The sequence below is a fragment of the Sinohyriopsis cumingii genome, chromosome 17, assembly GCF_028554795.1.
Source record: "Sinohyriopsis cumingii isolate HCF-2022 chromosome 17, ASM2855479v2, whole genome shotgun sequence".
In the NCBI taxonomy this organism is placed as follows: domain Eukaryota; kingdom Metazoa; phylum Mollusca; class Bivalvia; order Unionida; family Unionidae; genus Sinohyriopsis; species Sinohyriopsis cumingii.
In genome coordinates, this window is record NC_142977.1 from 23703552 (window position 1) to 23725335 (window position 21784).

A 21784-nucleotide genomic window follows, 5' to 3' on the forward strand; every position below is an offset into this window, starting at 1 on the left:
GATTTGTTTAATGCAAATTAACTTCAGGCTCACATGGGAAGCATATCTTTGGATACTGATTGAAAAATGGGAAACTTTACATATCTCAGGATATAGAGAAGAAAGCACAAGACAAACTACATATGAGCCAATGGAAACTTAAACATTTCTTATGGCAGAGTACCAATGATGGTTAATATGTCAGTGAACTATTGAAAGAATAAAGGTATGCTGCTACTGGAAAAGATGGCAACGATTTTTAATAAAGCAAAAAGTTGTGATTCTTGTTTTCATGTACAATAAACCCTTATATTTAATAATCTGAAAAAAACTGAGCTTGGAAAATCTGGAATGTGTTTACTATAATACTGCTTAATAACGTACAGTAGAAACCGTAATAAGTTTATTTCAATGTAGTTACGAAAATAAGTCTTTTAAAAACTTAGAAATATAAACAAAAGTACCTATTTGGAATCTTCGGATGCTTTTTCAACCTTCAACTTAATCTGACATCTTATCATGTGTAACAATAATATCAAATGTCATTTTTTTAATAGAAAAAAGTATCTTTACATTACTTTATGAAATTTGTCTCTGTTTATGATCATTTTATATATTGTAAATATGTTTCACATCTAAATTTTGGAGTAAAAATTACTCCCTCAACTGCAATAATATACCCAGAAATTGTATCAAACAAAACAATGTAAAATGCAGCAAAGAAATTTAAGAATATGAAGGTGTTCCAATGATCTATAACATGCATCTAAACTCCAGCTAAAGCAACTGTCATTTGTTTTTGATACCTTTCACTTTTTCTTACATTCCATTCATGTATGAAAAATTGTAAGTGGAAGCAAAAATGTTCTTGGGTCATTTGACGAGCTGATGATTTAATACACTGAATGAAACTGTTAAATTGTTCACATATTGAAGAATTTATAGAGTCAAATCCAATCAGTCTTGATGATAGATATGCACAGGAACATTTGTGAGCAAATCCATGGAAAATGTCATGGAAGAATCTAACATCTCTAAAAAAGCCACTTTCTCGGTTTAAACAATACTCATGGAGATTACATGCAAAGTCATTAAATATATTCTTTGGTGGAGTTTCCAAGTGGGAATAAATTGATGCTGATGGGTCTTTACGTCCTTCGGCATTTGTCATATGAAATCCATAACAATGTCCATGATTAGGACAGAACCAAAGAAATAAAGATGAAGTACCAGGTGCGGAAATATGAGTTTTAGAGAAATATTTTTCACAGCGATCATGATCTAAAGGTGGATCATCATAAGCCAATGTTGTTTTCCTTTCACAGTCAATAGAAAATTTTCTGACTGAACGCAATTTCTTTCCCGACTCAGAAAAATAGTATGCTCTCCCGAACTTTGGAGGATTATAAGTACCAAACTGTGGCAATGCAGGTTCAGCTGGAGTTACATTTATTTCACTAACTTGTGTTATTAAATAACGAATGAAGTCAACTACATCTTGGCGTATACAATCTTCACCATTCTCATTAATGTTGCCAAGCATTGATGTTGCAATCAAATCTCTTATTTCAGGTGAATATTCACGCATTTCCTGCATTTTTCTATTGAAGAAAAGATCTCCACCATTATTAACCTTTTCTCCTGTCATATGATCCAAAAGTTCTACAATGCAATCCAAATACGTATGAGGGATCAAGCTAATGATAGGAGCTGTTGTAGACAACATTTTAACAACATTAGCAAATGCAATATTTTCATCTGGTAAAATATTTTCATCCTCTGACATGTGTGCAAGAAATCGTCTGAAAACCGGCTTAACTGAATCACATAACAAAGACAAAAGTAAATTATTTCTGTTAAATTGTTCTTCATGTGGCAGAATCTCCTGCTGTGGTATTTCTTTTAAAATTACACTGCTTATGTAATGCAAATGTTCTCTGGCTTGTTTTAAGCTATCTTTATCAATGCCTGTCCTGTCAGGAAGGAAACATCTTGTCATTCTTCTGTGCAGTGTTGGTAAGATGGTATCAGGGTCATCTGGTTTGCTTATTTCCTCAAAGTTAGCATTGCGAAACCCAACTCCAACTTTCGTTCCATCACATGCAAGCTGATTTGGGGCAAACCCACAAACTGGACAGGGTTTTCTGAAATCTATCTTCATATTTGAAGCCCAACTGAACCACCATTTCCTAAATACTACATGATCCATGAATGTGCGGAAATCTGGATTTGATTCACGGTAATCTTTAGTTCTAAGGTCACAAAATGATGAAAACGTCAATTTAGAACACAAAACCTGGTTTACAAATGCCCATCCAATCTCATCACCTGCAGCAGTGTCCCTTGTAGCAACATGAATGCACAGAGATTGCCCTTCATCCCATTTTATTTTACATGGTGCTTCAGTTTTAACACATATTCGTGTTAAAACTCTACAATGCACTGGTGCAATTTTTGTGTAAATGGTCAATGTACGATCAAAACAGTTTTACCATTTAAATGATCTAAATCAGTCCACCCAGCACCGCACTGACATGAAAACTCTGGTATCTCATTCACAAGGTCAGGTCCTTTTACACAACCATTTTCGATATTGCTAAAGTCTGAAGTGATCCAAATGTATCTTTCCCTTATGTTCTTGGCCAATTTTGAATCTTGCTGTTTTCGTGCTGAATGTGTACTTACACAAGGAAAGGACCAAAGTCCATCATTGACATTAAAGTTTGAGTCATTTCCTGTTGAAAACTGGTCTTCAATATTCATTTCAACATCCATACTTTCAGTAAAGGCTTCAGTTTGCAAATCATCTCCAGTATCATTAAATAAACAATTGGAAAACTCCATCCAGTAATGAGGCGCATTTTTTAGTTCCAGCAAATGGCAACATAGGTTTCCTCCTTTAGTGAGCAAATCTACATTTCTTTTGAATCCCTTTCTACTTCTGCAGAAACCATTTGTACATGAAAGTATAAAACGCTGAACACGGTCACTGAACGTTAAATGTACAAATGAAATTTCATCATCATGCAAGACTGAAAATTTCTTTGTATTTGGTCGGCAAGATGACAACTCAACTACCTTCATATCTTTGAATGATAGACTTCTCTGTATCACTGCTTGTATGTTTGTAATTGCTGCATTTTCATCACTTTCAATATTTGGAAAAATATCTTCTTTTAATACTCGACAATGCATGCACTTTATACCATTTATATCCAAGGCATCATACTGTTCTTCTTCTATATCACTGAAACATTCTAAAAGTGTGCGATAAATTTTACATGTACAAGTGTAGAACATTCCATTTTCAAACTGCTCCCTTGTCGTCACGACATACTCAGACTTCTTGAATTCTCCCGTTTCATCATCATAGTCATTCATGACAGCAATTAATTTGTGCTCATCAAAAACCTGTATAACTAAATCTCCATATTCAAGTAGCTGTTTCTTGAAATTATCATAGATACTTATATCTTTCATTACATTTTCATTCTTTAGGTCAACAGTTTTCAATACCATTTCTGCTGTCACAATCTTTCCACGTGGTGTGAACATTTTCCTACGTACTGGCGCAGGTTCAGCATGATACACAATATTTTCACTGGCACTATTATTGTGATCATTTTCCTGGCAAAGGTCTCTGTAGACTTTGAATAATTCACCAAATTGTTTGTTCTTGTAAAGATAAAGCGCCTTGTTCCTTAATGATTTAGCACTATAACAGATAGAAAAGCGATACAGAAATTTTATTATGTCAATTCCATGGTCATTTGATAATAAATTTAGCATAATACTTTGTTCATATAGAGACTCAACAGAAGCAAAACTTTTTAGAAAGTCTACTGAAGATTTCTCATAACGATCCAAAATTCTGATCTCTGGATAATGACATATGATATCACGAATAGCAGGAGTCTTCAGCATTTCATTGTCACAGGACATGTAATAGGCATCCGATACATCTTTGCCGATTTTAACAGTGAATCCTTTGCGAGTGGTAAGAACAAAACAGGCACATAATTCCAAGTTGGTGAAATTTTCAGCATGCTCTGCAAGTTGTAGTTTTCTTTCCTTCAAATTACTTAAATTATATTTATATACTTTATCTGGTCTGCTATGACTTTTATGTGAACCTTTCATTTTCCTCTGTGTTATCTTTTTTTTATCTTCATCGGTGGCAATGTTGCACAAGAAAAGTGATTCTTTTGAGATAGTCAATTTCTCACATATTAGATGTGAAAAATTCTCCACCATAAAATTTTGATAATATCCTGATTCAATATATCGCATATAATAAAATGGTGCTTCACTGCTGTCATTTATAATTTTAAGTAAAGTAAATACGAATACTCCCTCAGTACAATTAGGAAAAGTGGCTATATTTATAGCAGCATCCTCAAATTGTTGAAGCTGCTTATTCTTCGAATCCATGAAATGGCACTCTATCAACTGACTGATGATGTCATGCTCTATGTAAATGGCTTTATGGCACTTTTCCAAATTGGTTGTAAACACATTTTTAGCAATGCTAACTTCTGATAAATCTGACTTTCTTTTCCTGGATAAAGTTTTATTGTTAATATCTGTAGGATGTAATGCGGCTTCCTGCTGTAAAGAATTTGACACAGGAGTTTTAACTTCTATACTGTCATCTGTTGTCCACTTTTCTCCTAGAAGCTGCCTCTTGCAAATATATTCTGCAGTTTGCTTTTCAAATTCACGAGCATTGGAACTGTTTAGCATAGATAAGTACTGGCTGTGATCTTCAATAGTGTATGGGTATTTTGGTGGCATTCTGAAATCTTCATCCAGTAAAAGGAGATGCAGTTTGCTTCGCTGTTGACAGAAAAATAAAGTTAACTGTAAATAAAACATCTTGAATATCACTATAAATACTATTTTATAAAGATCTTTGTTATCATCAAAATGTTATTAAATGAGCTTAATTATTAGGAAACTATGCAGATTGTTATGTATGAGAGACATTACACACAGACTGAAAGTTAAATGAGAAAAGAGGGTGAGCTGATTACCTAAAAAAATAAAAAATAATCAAGGTACGCATTAGTAGTAATGTATTACATTATAATTAAACTATTCCTCGAGTGGAATATTGTCTTAATCAGTTCCAATATAACTGCTCATTCTGCATATAGCAATATTTTATATATGTAAGAGCAAAAAAACATATAGGAACTGAACAAATTAGTTTAGGTAAATAATTACTTTCAAATCAGCAAATGAAATAAAACTTATCATGAAATATCCACTGAAATATAATTAAAGTTGGAATATTAAGAAACTGTCACAAAATTTCATGTTACAAAATAATAAAGGTAAAACTAGATCACAGAAAATTAAGAAATCCTAAGTTTAACTATACCATACAATATGGATAACTGATATAATAATGAAAGCTATGTGATAAATAGAACTATCAGTGAACCAAAAACATGCATTTTTTAATTTCAAGGCGCATTTCTAATGACCATCATTGTAATATCTCACCAATGGCACTGGACATAAATGCAGATCACTAGTTATTTTTGATAACTGTCCAAGAGGTAAAGCTTGTTGCCATTCTTCAATGGAATGAAAAGAAAACTGTTCCTGAAAATGTGATAAAATATTTTTTTTAAATGTTTAAAATAAGTAATTTTTTTCATTACAACAAAACCTTAAATATCATGTATATTCCAGAGAACAGTACATAAAGAAGCTGAAAACAAAATATGTTCTGAACATTCAAATGTTGTCCAAGAATTAACTCATATGATAATCAAGATGGCCTTAAAAACATGACAGTGAATAAAGAACTGGGCTCTCATTCACCAACAGTCAGATTTTCACAACTTAAAGATGAAGAAATTCATAGCAAGTAACCAAAAACATGGTTAGGTCATCAGAAATAATTGTCTTTTATATATGACTAATGCTGTAGCTGGTTTTGAAAGAAAGTTCCTCTTCCAGTTTCACCTGCCACTGCTGAAATACATTTCTTCATTAATGTTACTATGAAGAAGATTATTTTAATATGTTACACAGTATATGGAATATTTAAGCCAAATAAGTACAATTGTAATAATGAAGCAGTTAATATTGTCATTACAAAGTTACTATAATTATGATTAAGGTCTTCATAAGGACCAAACTAGTGTTACTGGCCACAGCAGATTTTTCTAGGCCAAATAATTTTCATAGCCCAACTTATTTAATTTTGTCTGTGATGTAACCAATTTGTGATGACTGTAGCATGTGATTGACATTTTCAAAAGTTTCAGTGCACTATTATTATGTTTTAAGGACTACATTATTCATGAATGAATGAAAAAAGAAATATATGACAATAACTGAGTCACACTCTACAATGTAGACAAAAAAATGCAAAAACTGTAAGATCACATACCAAATAAATGTGTTTTAATACATGTGTTTCCAACTCATTTCCATCGTAACTGGTAAAAGCACAGTCTTTCCATTGACATAACATGCCAGGATGAATATGACCCATTACATGCTGTCCTAAAAGCTGCTCTGTTTGGAATGTTTCTGTGCAAGATTCCCAGGAACATTCGATCTAGAGAGAGATTAGTAGAATAGGGCATGATATGGGGAACTAAAATACTGTAACTATGAGAACTAATTCACGTGTTAAACAAAACTGAACCTGTTTGAAAGTATTTTCCTACCTTTTAAAAGTATAAAAAAAAGAGAAAAAGATGACCAGGAAAACAAATAAGTTTAAAATGCTAATCTTGTATATTAAGGAAACACTGGCAGTTAACCAATTCAGCCCCGATCATGTCTGTAGGCGTGATGAGGCTGTACCCTACTTCAAAGCCCTGAAGCAGAAATTGATGTTTCTAATACAACTAGTCATTATTCTCATGGATAATTTGTTTAAAACAGCTGTATTACGATGTATTCAAAAATAGTACCCCAAATGTCCTTCCTACGCACATTTCAGGCAAAAAAGACAAAAACCTATGGGGCCGAATGAGTTAAATTTGGTTTATTATGATCACTCACACTGCATAGAAACTTTCACAGTTCTGACTGTACAGTAGTACTGCTAGTTATATTTGCCGATCAGGAATTTCCTAGAACTTATTTCTCATTGATACATATTCTGTTTTAGTGATATACATATCAATTCCTCGTATGATAATTTTTAATATATATATTGTGAACAGAAGGGAGAAAAAAATAAAATGTGTGTACCCAAAAGGTATGTTGTTGTTGTTGTTGTGGGGTTTAACACCATTTTTTAGCACACGATAGGCTATACATGGGAGCCCGTATTAATTGGTTGAGGAAGAACCAGGGAAAACCCCAGGAAAAACAACCAACCCATAAGAAGCTCTGGCAAGCTTTCTCACAACGGTATAGATGACAATATAGAAATAATTACCACTGGAGGTCCAGGATTTTCTTCAACATCACCAGAAAGGATCAGTTTCATTTTTGCAAAGTTCTTCCAACAAAATGCAGCAATTTTCTTTACAAATGACAAACAGTTTGACAGCACTGTTTGATCTCTTTTGTCTCTTTGTTCACATTTCATGCCTATATATTGATAAAGATGATAAATTTAATAATAAATGAACGAAACATCCATCAACAATATGTAACAACTGTATTCAAGGTGATGTTAAATGTGGCAGGGCATCACTTTGTTGACAGGAATTTTGCATGAGTATGCAAGGTATGTGCTTATACAATGGCGAGAAACAGCATAAGAAAGATCTGATAATTTGCTTAATGATATTACTAAAGGCATCAGCGTCTTGAGCCAGAGTAAATATTATATCGTAATACCCTGGTTTTCTTTCTGATAAAAAATGACTATCACGGATGATATATGGCATTAAATCCACAAAGCTGAGTATCGTGTCTGAAAGGAAATTATTCATGCCTTATTGACAAATAAATGTTGAATCATTTATTGTGAAAGACACAAAATAATGTTCAAATTAAATAAAGGGAAAACGATTAAGTCACATTAAAGTTCCACTTTACACATTCTATACCTCAGTCTTAATAAAACGGCACATTAGGATGGCACTATATATATATATATATATATATATATATATATATATATATATATATATATATATATATAGACACACACAGAAAGTGAGAGAGATGAAAATAGTAAACAGACCAGATACATAACTGTAATACTGAAATGTATATTTACCAAATAACTGCATTTCAGGAACATCCAATGCAATAAAATCACTATCAGTTATGGAACTTATGTGACTGGATGCTTTACAAGTATATATCTCATCCTGTAAAAGGGTAAATTCATTATAAAGCCAATGATTGAGGGTTGTTGAGCATTTTATAAATAGGACACTAGAAGTATTAAATAGCTATACATACACAGATATCAACAAAGATGAAAATTGTACCCTGATTCTGTTGGAAGATAAATTTTAATTTATGCATGAATTATTATCATCAAAAAGAAAATTGATATCTTTTCAAGATATTATTATAGGAACATTAAAATATAACATGGACTGTATTAAGGTTTCAGAAATAATTTTATTTAAGTCAACTTTATGTGTCATGTTGAAGTAACTATGTGTGTGTGTGTGTGCGCGCAAATACCCAATCATGAATCATATGCATTAATTAAAAAATGTACACCATGAATTAGTTATGTAAGTATTTCTGGAACAAACTAAACAAACGAAGTAGTATAAGTTGTCCTCATTCAAAACAAGTGATGGCTGCCTTAACACAAGAAGCCAAAATATAATTTTGGTAAACATAATTAAAATTATTAAGTTCTGAATTGTATTTAAGCAGAAACTAATATATATCATACCTTCATATGGTTTGGTTTGAATGAAGCATCCTTATCTGGAAAGGAATAAATGTTTTAGATTCGATTAAAGAAAAGGCTTACAAAGAGGAAACAAAAAGCTAAGTAATAATTAAGGAATAAAACAATATTTGTGTATCTATGCTGGAAAATGAAAAACAATCAACTTCATATCACAGAATTTACAGGTCAAAAGCACCAAATATATAACACAATATAATTGTAATGCATCTATTTCATCAAGAATAAGCAAATTAACTGGGTTAATTTTTTGAAAATTTAATAATAATTTGGCAATAACTACTTCAAGAAACATACACATGATCTCCTCCATTTTCTTTCTATGAGGAACATGTCTGCTCAAGTAATGGTTCAAAAGAAAGTCTTCCTTAGTGCATTTCACACGGCACTCAGGACAGCAGAATACCTAAAAAAATAAAAATATTTCAACAGTAATAGTGTTTTAGGAAAATAGAAAAGCACTTAAATGTTAACAATGCTGCACTTTTTAATAGCTTAGTATTCATTATTATTAAAGAACAGTGATTCAAAAATATATATAAAAAATCTCAAGATCAGATTTCTTCTTTACTGGTCAAATGTGAAAACATTAGCCACAAAACAGTATTTAGAATGATAAAATAAGAATAAAACAATTGTATAGTATTTTCTACTTACCTTTGCAGGGATGATTTTCTGGATGAATCTTTTCACTTTTGGTTTCTGGTGTGTACAGGCAGCATGAATATGTCGATCCTTAAAAAGTTAAACTATATATGATGGCACAAAATCAAGCAAATTTGATAACAACAAATGTTGTCATTAACACAGTCATATGCAAAGGTGCCTATATCATCATTTGCTCTGAAATTTATAAATAAATACCTTGTTAATTATATTATCATATATTTTTAAAAAAAGGAAATTTCCAAAGTCATTACTTTCACTGTAGTTTCTATAACAAACTATAATACCGCAAACAGCACCGGTCTTTTATTCAATAACTTTTTTTTAAACTTTCAGACTGAAACATTTATACTTTGATAATTAACATTTATACCTTAATGCTAAACAATTACCTTGTATATGTTATGAATAGCTGTTGGTGGCAATATTACAGCAACATCCTCACTGACATGCACTATTATCTCATGCTGCTCTAATCTGCATAAAAAGTATATATCATCAAAAACATTTCAATAGTTATTTTCCTGAGAAAAAAATTAATTGAAACAAACTTATCAAAGTATCAGCAATAACTCTTGACACATAAAAAAGGACACCTGATACAGTTAAATAAAAGACCTGGCAAATGCGTCACTCGAATTATAAATGTAAAAATACGTACGTGTCTTTCAAGAGAATTTTTTTAAAGAAAAATAAGAATATGCGAACAATATTATAATGATGGCTACACACATTGGCTGTAAGGGGTGGAATCTGATGAAGAATATTCACTCTAATATAAAATATTATTGTGAAATAAAGATGCATAAAAATGTAATTTCAATTATTATTACCATTTAGCAAATATGCAGTTTATATAAAAAGTTAAGATAGATTCATATTGCTGGCAATGTCAGTTTTCCACAAAAAGAAATGAATAGGCCATTCTTAATCTATGATGGTATATATGTTCAGTACACAAGCACTACCAGTTAACAATTCTCAGATGATTTATTAATCATAATGTAGCAACGCAGCTGTACAGATATCAGTAAATTACTATCATCAAACAATAGCATAACTGATGATTATTTTCCTGCTCAAGTAAAAAAAATATCACTTGGAAAAATGGAAAAGAAAGACAAGAAAAATAACAATATTAAATACTAACAACTATAACAAAGTATGTAAACTGAAGCTGCTTTTACACAGGTTCCAATCGACACACCCATAATGTATGTATTAATGAACACATGCACATTGAATAAACTTGAATCAAACATATAATCAGTGTGAAAATTTTGCTCTTGTATAAGTGAACAGATTCAGTATTATCATCTATAAATAGACATGCAGAATAGGTTAACAAATTTTTTAACTAAGCTGCAGGATTGATCATAATCTCTATAATTGGAAACTATAGCAGGCATGGCCTTACATAATTGATTAAATGTACAGTACCAATCCTCTATTTCTTAGAATGCCAAATATTGTAATTTTTATGTTTCATATAAATGTATGGCAAAATATAAAACAATTATTAAAGCAGTAAACAACATTGTTTGAATATTTAATGTACAAATGAAGTAAAAACAAATGCATTTAGGTTATAAATTATAACAATAATTGAAAAGTTAACTAATCACTAATTTTGAAACACACTGGCTGTCATAAATACCCACAGGAACCCCAATACGATTTTAATACCTTTTAAAGAAATTGAAAATTCTCATTGCATGAGTGTTGTATATATTCTTTTTAGTGGTTTTATACTTCTTCAGGCCAGGGGAATTTTTTTAAAAATTAAAACAAATATTGTTAGTAGTAACAATATAACAAATTTCATTTCTGAAGTATGTGCATTATTAAAATGAATTGAAAGAAAAAAGAAACCAGTCTGGTCCATAATGAACACATTTTGTTATGACTGAATAATAACTAGTAATTTTATAAAAAATAACAATATAGAAGGTAGTGAACATACTGAGCTTTTGTACTGTAAATAAAGATATGCCACACTGCATGATTTCATTATGTGCTGATGAAAGGATAATTTAATGGTAAATTAACATGCACATTGTGACAAAGATAATTGTACTGTAAATTAACATCCACATTCAGAGATCGCATTAACTTTATAAGGTGGCATGATTTATGTCATCATTTGTATAGTAACTGATAAAGAGCAACTGGAGTCATCTGAGAAAGATTTTAATTAGTTTTATTGGATTTTTAATGAAGCGTTAACAATTTATCAGTTACATAACTATAAGGTTTCCTTGTCACAGTCTATAGCCAGGGTGTAAAACCGGTTTTGGCCAAAGACCAGATTGCATTTTCTAAGACCAATCGAGGGCTGAAAACAAATTTCTTTAATATTATTACTGTTCACACGCCAGATTAGGCCCACTGGCAAGGGCTTGTGCATCTATGGTATATAGTGATGTCAAAACCATGCCAAAGACATATTGTGTCACACATTATCATGACAGTGGGCTAATATGCATTTACTGAAATGTGATTGCAATACAAATGAGATGCAACATCAGAGGTAAATTTCTGGTCTTATAACTCAACTAGAATAATGATGGTACTTATTGAATCATAGGATTTTAAGAATAAAACTTGTTATGTAAATAAGAAATCTGTATTTAAATGTGAAATATTTCTGCTTTTCCAACATGATTAATGATATAATATAACCTGACAATTGGCTTACAATTTATCCACCTTTAATCATTTTAGTTGTAAATGTAAAAAATGAACAGAAATGAAATATCAAAAAGGGAATCAACATAATAAAAACATGAGAAAAACAAACCTTTTCTGAGAACAAACTCTAGTTCTATGAGACTGAAAAGAGTTTCATTTTTATTGAAATTAAAATAAATATAAAGCAGAGATAAAAGTGATGCATGTCAGGATGAGAAAATTGATATCTTTTTCTTGTGAATGATATATCTGCCTGAGCTGTGAAACCTAACTTATGAAACAAGCGAGCTATGTACATTTTGGAAAATAGACTAACAATAATCATGAAATTTATTTATAAAATCTTTCAGATTTAATAAGAAATAAAAATGTCTCTTCCCACACCCACTTTTTTGATGTTCAAAAAGGCAATGGTGTGATGGTGATGGAACTGATGTTTAATGCCATTTTAACACACTGTGAGATGGTTAAGGCTGAAAGTCACATAACTGGAACCAACTATGAGAAACTGACATTCATTTTTTGGAGTGTGAGTGGACTTGACAGCATCGGATTCATATGAACAATTCCTCAAACTATTTTTAAAATTTAACAAGACTTTCAAACTCTGAGACAAGACAAAAGCTACATTATGTCTATTTCAACCCTTGAACCATACCTGGACATTCCAAGCTTTCTGTGTGTGAGTTTATATAACCAACATCACTGTATATGTGAAAAATCAGAATTCTTATAACAATTCCAGCCTGTACATGTGGTATATCTGATTCAACCTTTCACCCCCAACACAAAGCAGGTCGACTGAAACAATTCCGCTAAAATATTAGTGCAAAACTAGTAGGCATTAGATAGTTATGGCAAAGAAAGTTGCTGCACAGATAAAGCTAGAGTATAAGAGTTTTGATCTATGAACAATAGATGTGTCAATGACTTTCACAATTTATGGGTGGGTGTAGATATGACACATGATCATATGATTCACGTTTCATATGAATAATTCTATGAAATCTTTGTGAAAACCCAGATATCGCTAAAAAGTTGCAGCCTGGATAAGCCTGACGTAGGCCTAACCTAACCTTTGACTCAAAACCATGAAGTGGAACATGTAGTTGAAACTGGTATATGACACCACTAGGACAATATAAATAAATTATACAACATATAATTCAAGACAGGAGTTATTCAAAAGACGTTGTGGCCGGGTCAAGACGATTAATTGACCCAGATTTTATTGAAAAAATATCAAGCTTTACAGATTTATGGCCATAATGTGAAAATGTGACAAACTGACTCATGAAAATAGGGATAACAATGCGGGGGGGGGGGGGGCAGGGGAGACTTTAGTATAATTTCTTACTTTAGATGATACATTTTTCAATTTATCTTTATCTCTATCTAATACAAAATGCTCATACCTTTTTAACTCGTGTTGAAACAGGTACTCTGTATCGTTTATACCTCCTGAATTTGGGAATAAATGGCTTTTTGCTAAAATTGCAGCTCTCCTTAAATGAAATAATTATAAAACATTAACAATATATGTAAACAAAAAATTCTGTACTTTGGTCAGTCCAATTACTCTTAAGTATATAATAAGCACATTAATAATTTTACCTGTCATTTTAAAAAGGACAAACATGAAGTTGACATTTTCTAAAAACAAATAGGGGCAGAACATTATGATTTAACATGGACATATTGCTGTAATACCAAAATCAATTACCAAATAAAAATTGATGTGAATATGTGACCTTATTCATGTTAAAAGCAAGTTTAGATTTTATGTAAAAACTATAATTTATGTTAGTCACCTTATCCTTGTAATCCATCGACTTAAGTTTATCTCTGGGTGGAAACTGCTTCACTACATCCGCATAAGACATACGGGGATCGACAAGGTCCAAGGATAACAATTTTTCAGCGCTGTTTACCTGCTCCATGTCCAAACTAACAACAAATGACTCCAATACTGTTTTCAATACATATGCACCATTTATATTTACATGGAGTCCATCACGTGCCAAATGCATACTTCGATCAAACAATGGGTTATAGTCAATAAAATGGCACTTATCACATTCTCGGCTTAAGCTCATAATGACATCATTTAGTGCAGCACATCCTCTTTGTAAGTCTGGTAAAACAGTAGAGTTCCAATGAAAAGATTTAAAGTTACTGGTGGTTGGAGGCAGAATTCCACAAACAGTGACCAGCATCGTGGGATTCATTTCCAGCAGCTGACGAATAAAGTCTCTGTAACAACTGAAAGCAAGAAGTGCACAAAATGAATTAACTAAATGCAAACAAAACATGACTAATAAAACTGTGAAAATTTCAGAAATTCACCACCATAGTAACTGCTGCCATTTGGGAAATATAAAGAAAATGATACAAAAATTTAAAAACATCTGCTACCAGGGTTATTTTGTTCAACTCTCAAGCTCTAAGCAAAAATAAATATCCCATTTTGACATCATATGGCAAGATTTCGGAACAATCAACACACTTCATTTTTGTTGTAGCAATGTAAAAATTGTATTGTCATAAAGTGCAATATGTATTACCTAATTAATGTTACCCTCCTCCTGATGTTAAGCCTGTTTATTTGTGGCATTTGGTGGATTATTAGTTAATAAATGTAGATTGTTGGAAGCTGAGAATACCAAAATCAGTTAAAATTGTGACAAGAATCTTGAATTAAATGAAGCTACTGAAACACTTTCTTCAATACTTTTATGTTTTTGTTCATTTTGTTAAAGAAACATACTTCAACTTAATCTGATTATGGCATTCCCGGCATAAATCACATTTCAGGCAAATGAAATGTAGGCCAACATAACTTGAAATCAGGTCCACATGATTGTGTGAGAATTTTAATTTACTAGAAAAAAGGCATCAGAGTAAGAACAATCTCGCTAAATCATTGTGACTTTAATTTGTAGAAAAGCATCAATACGGGCTGCATAAAGTTTGAGATATTTCTGAAATCTGACTTCTCAATATGATGCTAGGTGACATCAAAACATGCTACACAAGCACAATTAATTAGGTAATAAAACATGACCCCAAAACATAAATATCAGGGTCAATGTCTTAGACTGTATGACGAGTAGTCAATATGGATGCTAATCATGTAAATTTGTTATTGAAAATTATGCTGGTCATATTATAATTAGAGAGAATATTTGGAATTCATCACTAGCCAGTTGTACTCTGTAAGATCAATATAATAAATTAAATATACAATAGAAATTTATAATAGTTATGCTGCAAATATTGGGCACAAATAATAAATGTTTTCAAAGTCAAATTTACAAGTAAAAATACCTTGTAAATATGCTAGCATCTTTTCCAACATCATTCGAACCTATGTGAAGAATCAGCAGGTCAGGTTTTTGGGCTCGGACAACATCTAACACTTTGGATTTAAAATTGGTGACATCTCCAACCAATTTCGCACCAGGAATAGTCAACAGGAATAAGTTGGGAAGATTCAGAAGACAACTGAGTTGCTTCAAATTGGAATCACCTGCAACGAAAATGCTCCTCGACATTCTGACAAGTATGCGGCAGCTATGCAAAATATACAATGAATATGAAATGAATATCCACTATTTAAAAGAAGTAACTGTCTTTCTAAAAAGAAAATACAAATTACATAAACACTAAATTATACTTTTCACACCAGATCAAGTGTAATAAAATGGAAGTTAATCATAAACACTTCAGAAAACAAACTACTATCTTGGGGTAAAAACGTATCAAATGAATATAACTAATAAAATATTTTCTAGTATATTCTTCACGCTATCAGTTCCAATACCTTAACTAGTATGTGAATATGCAAACTTCTTACTTAGGTAGTAATCAAATTTAAACACTAATACATATAAATGAACAAAAAAACTTAGCAATGCAAGTACAATATCAAATAAATTCAGCCAATATTCACAACAAATAGAAAATAAAGTCAAACTGATAAAACTTAAAACGACTGAAACGAAAATTCAAATTGGTCTGGCAGTTGGTAACGTGACTATGGTCTATACAAACTAGTTTGTTAAATTTGCGCACTATGATAAACTGTAAAATAAATCAAAGCGTGATTAATTATAATTACATATATGTCTAACAATTTTTAAATATATATGAATCGAGAATATGGTAACTAAGATGCAGCAATTATTAATCGTTATCGCTCAAATTTGAAAGGCGTTCGCACGAATTTTGGTTCAAGCGGAAGCAGGAAGTAGAATTGGTGGATTATGGGATTGTTTCTGAGGAATGTATTGTACAACCAATCAAAACCATCGTTTTTAGAGGATACATTTGCATGTCTGAATGTACGAATATTTAATGAAGGTAGGATTTCTCCATTATCCCCCCTCTTTCGGTGTGTTTCGAAAGCTTGGGTTGGTTTCGGTGTTTCCGATGGACCCGTGACGTATGTGAAGAAAAAAAATGTTTCGTAGAATCGCATGATGATACATACTGCAGATAAACCAATTAAATATGAATTTGAACTCAAACATTTACTCACAGCGGGAATTTAAAACAGTAAATGAAGATTCATATAGGAGAGAAACTATTCCAGTGTGAAGCTTGTGATAAAAATTTGGCATCGGTCATTTAAAAGAATACGCGATGGTACATACAGGAGACAAACCAGTCAAATGTAACCTGTGTGATAAAATGTTTATGCGTTGCGAGGATTTGAAGAAGCACATCATGATACATACAGGAGAGAAACCGTACCATTGTGAAGTTTGTGATAAACGATTTCGCCTTAATGGATATAGGATTGTGCATATGAAGATGCATACTGGAGAGAAACCACATAAATGTGAAGTCTGCTATAAAACTTTTATTCGCCGCGGTGATTTGAAGAATCACATGAGAATACATACTGGAGAGAAACCATACAAATGTGATGTATGCTATCAAGCATTTACTCAAAGTGGGAATTTAAAACAGCACAGGAGGATTCATACAGGAGAGAAACTATTCCAGTGTGAAGTTTGTGATAAAAGATTTAGACAGAACAATAATAAGAAGGTGCACATGAGGATACATACAGGAGAAAAACCATTCAAATGTAGCGATTGTGATAAAACTTTTATTGACAGCAGTTCTTTGAAAAACCACGCGATGATACATACAGGAAACAGACCATTCAAATGTCATGTTTGTGATAGATGTTGATGCGACGAGCTGATTTGAGGAAGCACATGAGGATACATACAAGAGAGAAACCGTTCCATCATGAAGTATGTGATACAAGATTTCAACTTAGTGGACATGGAATTGTGCATATGAGGATGCATACTGGAGAGAGACCATTCAAATGTGGAGTCTGCGATAAAACGTTTATTCACAGCAGTAATTTGAAGAAGCACATGACGATACATACTGGAGAGAAACCATTCAAATGTAATATTTGTCATAAAACGTTTAGTCAGAGTTCAAATAGGAATGTGCATATGGTGATACATACTGGAAAAACAGCATTAAAATTTTAAGTTGCAATCAGACTTTAAACACAAGGATTCATGTCAAAGTGACTTTAATCATAAATAACAGTTGACATCTTTTTCGACGACTTAGAGATGCGTTGGTATCTTCTTTAATTAGACGTCGATGCATAATGGCATGATTAGTGGAAATTAATATTAGTACTAATTGTTAGTAGTAAGGTGGGACGGTCTAGGAACTAGGGGAGTTGCATGTTAAAAAGGTAATATCCACTCTGGGGACTACGTAAATTTAACATGGGAAGCAATATCCACTCTGGGGACTATATAAATTTAACATGGGGAAAAAAAAGGTATCCACTCTGGGGACAAGGGAATTTAACATGGGAGAAAGGAAATATCCATTCTAGGGACAAAGGCATTTGAACAATGGGAGAAAAAAATATCCATTCTAGAGACAAGGGCAATTGAAACATGGGATTTTTAAATAAAAAAAAATAAAATAAAAAATAAAGAGGGTTGGCAATGGAAAGTCAATCTCTTTTCGAGACCTGTGAGTGGCCCTGAAAAGGGCCTTTGGGTTTCTTCGTCTTCTTCTAACTCGTTCACTTCTTTATCCATCCCCTTATTTTTTCCATCATTCCTTTCTTCTTCTTCTTCTTTTCATTTTCCGGTATCCAGTCCGGGTGACCCATGGCTCGGAACTTCTGTTGGATTTTTATCCAGTTAGCGTTCAGTTTCTCTAGTTCTTCCTTTTTCTTTCTATTTTCTTCTTCTTTTCTATCTTTTGCCCACCTGTCCTTTATTTTCTCCACTTCTTCATCTATCACCTTTTTCATCTTTTCTTCCCCTTTTTTCAATCTTTCAACACTCCTTTTGACAAAGGGCCACTCTGACCTTTTTTCTATCTCTTCCAAAAACCTTCTTACTTCTTCTACCTTCTCCAGGGCCTCTTTTAATGTCCCCACTCTGACATAAGGGGGATTTATTAGCCCTCTCAATCTCTTCACTTCTTCTTCAATTAATCCTTCTGTCATCTCCCTGGCTAATTTTAGTTCGTTCACGTAGTGCACACTGGTTCTTAACCTCCAATCTCTTTCAATCCTTTCAACTCCATATTCACCATCCACCATCCAGAAATAAACATGCCTTAAATCATTAAACAGCTGGGACACTTCCATCTTCTTTTTTTTTTTATTCCTTAGAATGGTGCGAACGACGAACTTTGTGGGTTCTTATAGTGAAAGCGCGGACGTGATGGAAAACATCCCCCTAAAACAAAATTGATATTACATAGATTATCACTTAAAACGCGCGGACGTGAAGGAAAACATCCCTACTTTTCTCATTTCATATAATATACTATCCACATAACTGAAGCAGCAATTAACAAACCCAAATCTACTATCCACACACGCAAAGCATTATAATTAAACCCAATAATCTAACCACACAAATTTACTTGAGCTCTTACAAACACACACATAAAAAACAAACACTCACACAAATAAAAAGAGTCAGTGTTTATATTCACACTACTCTACATACACACACACACATTGGCAAATTGATTACTATTTCTTTTCTAAAGGTTTGGGTAGCCCTGAAAAGGGCTGTTTGTTTTTGAACTCCAGGACACCTGGTTAATGCTGGCACCTTCCTGGCCTGGCACCACACACACATCTTCTATTCCAATCTTTCCAGTTGACTCGTTTGACTGGGAGCGCAGAGGGAGGATGATCAGCTTCATCACCCCAATCCTCTGTCTCTGGTATCTTGTAAGCCATCCTCTCTCCTATTTTCTTTTCTTTCTCTTCCTTTTGTCTTCTCTCCTCCTCTTCTTTCTTTATCCTTGCCTCTTCTACTATGGCCTCCGCGGCCAGTTCATTTACTATGCGCCTGGCATATTCCAGGTGCATCTGGAGTTCTAGCAGTTTCACAATTCTGGTATTCATTGTCTTGTCAACGAATGAACAGGGTAGCTAGACTGCCCAGTGATTTTCAATTTATAGTAAAAGCGCGGACGTGATGGAAAACATCCCCCTAAAACAAAATTTATATTACCTAGATCATGACCAAACAAACTCGCGGACCTAAAAGAAACACTCACTTTTTTACTATCCATTACTAATTTAAAAATTTTCATTGATCACTTCAATATACTATTCACATACGCAAAAGCAATTCAATCAAACCCCAAATCTACTCTCCCCACACGTCAAACAGCAAAAAAACATGATCTTAATCTACTATCCACACCAACGTACGTGAGCACTTACAAACACACAATCATATACACAAAGACATACCCTCACACTATAAAAAAGAGCTAATGTTGATATTCACACTACTCTACATACACACATTGGCAAATGGATTGTTATTTCTTTTCTAGAGTTTTGGGTAGCCCTGAAAAGGGCTGTTTTTTTTTTTTTGTTTGCTATGGCAATCTTTTAGTTTCTAAGAATGCGACGTCCTCTGAGGATAGACTTTCTGACGATAGGTCTGCTTCTTCGGAAAGAGAAGAAGAACTCTTTGGTGTCGATACGACAATCGACAAAGCCTCTGTCAGGTTCAGGTTCTGCTGCTGCTGCTGCTGCTGTTGTTGTTGTTGTTGCTGCTGTCTCTGAAGTCTGTACTTCTCTGTCCATTCTTCTTTCTCCCTGTTCACTTCTTCTCTGAAGAGCTCTTCTATCAGGTCTTCAGTGACTTTTAACATTCTCACATTCTCTATCTCTTCTGGCTTCGGTATCAGACTGTGTCTGACCCTATGCAAATTTACGTAGGCTTCGTTTAGCTTAGCTAGTTTGGAGCACATCTTCGTAGGAGGATGAGTCGACAATGGATGGTTAGACTGGAAACTACCCCGGTTCTTAAAGTCAAAGCGCGGACGTGAAGGAAGACATCCCTCTACGGTTTTCGAGCCGCAACGTTCAATGAGTGTCATGAGAGGGATAGAGAGAAGTCAAAGAGCATGAATCAACATTCTTATAGCCAAACAAAAGACAGAGGCATTTTTTTTCAAAACACAACATTTTTTATTCAAAATTACTTAACACTAACCAACAACACTAACATTTTTAACAATAATCCAACAATATAACATCTAACATTTTTTTCAAATGACAAACATTTTTTTCAATTCATACACTACTTTAAACAGGGCTGACAACGTTGTGAATGAAATTGTGATTTCCACTGTTGGAAATCATTAGGCCATTGATGGACACTACGTTTCCTAGCTTGAGACAAAAGATAAGCATAATGATCACATACCATTGATCTACTTTCACATCGTTTCTAGAAGAAGAAAGAGGTTCAAAATGAGTCACTAAATGTTCTAAGGAATAACCCAGGCTGCGATGATGCAGAAAATAGACACAATATTGTCCACACACCAAGGAATCTGTGCCTTGTAATTTCACATTATTGAATCGGGTGGTCTGAGCATTTCTTCTCATAAAGTCGATGATATCGTCTTCCAAAGGAGGCAATCAGTACGAATCGAAATATTCCACACATCCTTCTTGAGGAAAGTAAACGGCTAACCAGTGGGTTCCTGGGAGATGACTGTCGTCCGTGTTGATCACATAAGCTAGATGGTCTTGAGGTTTGCGATGAGGGAGTTCATCTTTAGCACAGACGACAGGATTCCAAGAAGCCGTGTACGAGCTGTGGTTCAAAAGGTAATAAAGTTCCCAGGTATCCATGTTTTGTGTGGTTTTTTTCTTCTTCACAGGTAATAATAAGTCATCAATCGATCCTGACTTTTTGCTTGAAAATGTCTGACAAATAACCGTTTCTTCGTTTCGTCTCCTCACTTTGATTCAGGGGAGCTTCGATACGATCGATCTCTTGAGTGGTTAATGGTGGACAAGAATGTTCACGCAAGTCTTTATACCACTGGTGCAACACGACTTCGTCCGAGATGAGACTCCAAGCTTCGTCCAGATACTCGTCCAATTTTTCTTCTTGACTCAGCATCAGGCATTTATCGTGTTGAATTTGACTGGGATGATCGTTTTGACATCCATAGCAATCTTTCTTGATCAGTTCCGTCATTTTCTCGACCAAGTGTTTGGCAAAACAGGAGACTAAATGGGCTTCTTGTTCTGGC

The 21784-nt window shown here is 33.3% G+C and overlaps 2 protein-coding genes and 1 pseudogene across 6 annotated transcripts; 1 reads left to right on the plus strand and 2 right to left on the minus strand.

Moving 5' to 3' along the window:
- Positions 1 to 221: 221 nt before the first annotated feature.
- LOC149777942 (uncharacterized) lies at positions 222 to 2449 on the minus strand. The gene has a single exon (XM_089939056.1). The coding sequence runs from the start codon at positions 2186 to 2188 to the stop codon at positions 746 to 748; it is 1443 nt and encodes a 480-aa protein (XP_089795182.1). The 5' UTR covers positions 2189 to 2449; the 3' UTR covers positions 222 to 745.
- On the minus strand, positions 2446 to 14396 carry LOC149777943 (uncharacterized). Of its 5 annotated transcripts, XM_089939050.1 has the most exons (11): positions 14008 to 14396; positions 13612 to 13701; positions 9898 to 9982; positions 9497 to 9574; positions 9137 to 9245; positions 8822 to 8856; positions 8183 to 8276; positions 7391 to 7545; positions 6386 to 6556; positions 5488 to 5589; positions 2446 to 4815 (listed from the first exon to the last, which is right to left on the minus strand). In XM_089939050.1, the coding sequence occupies exons 5-11, from the start codon at positions 9150 to 9152 to the stop codon at positions 2446 to 2448; spliced, it is 2943 nt and encodes a 980-aa protein (XP_089795176.1). In that variant the 5' UTR covers positions 9153 to 9245; positions 9497 to 9574; positions 9898 to 9982; positions 13612 to 13701; positions 14008 to 14396. The 5 variants fall into 5 exon arrangements, with proteins under 5 accessions (XP_089795176.1, XP_089795177.1, XP_089795181.1 ...); XM_089939051.1 differs by lacking the exon at positions 8183 to 8276; XM_089939055.1 differs by lacking the exon at positions 7391 to 7545.
- Positions 14397 to 16590: 2194 nt separating this feature from the next.
- Positions 16591 to 18728, plus strand: LOC149777944 (uncharacterized; annotated as a pseudogene).
- Positions 18729 to 21784: the final 3056 nt, after the last annotated feature.

Bases quoted from the DNA above. Each gene is read 5' to 3' on its own strand.
- LOC149777943 (XM_089939050.1), bottom strand. The intron at 8,277-8,821 runs GTATGATATATA...ACCCTTTTACAG, and splicing joins TCAAACCAAACCATATGAAG to GATGAGATATATACTTGTAA. The intron at 4,816-5,487 runs GTGAGATATTAC...TTCTGTCAACAG, and splicing joins ATTTATGTCCAGTGCCATTG to CGAAGCAAACTGCATCTCCT.
- LOC149777942 (XM_089939056.1), bottom strand. From the start codon at position 2,188: ATGGATCATGTAGTATTTAGGAAATGGTGGTTCAGTTGGGCTTCAAAT.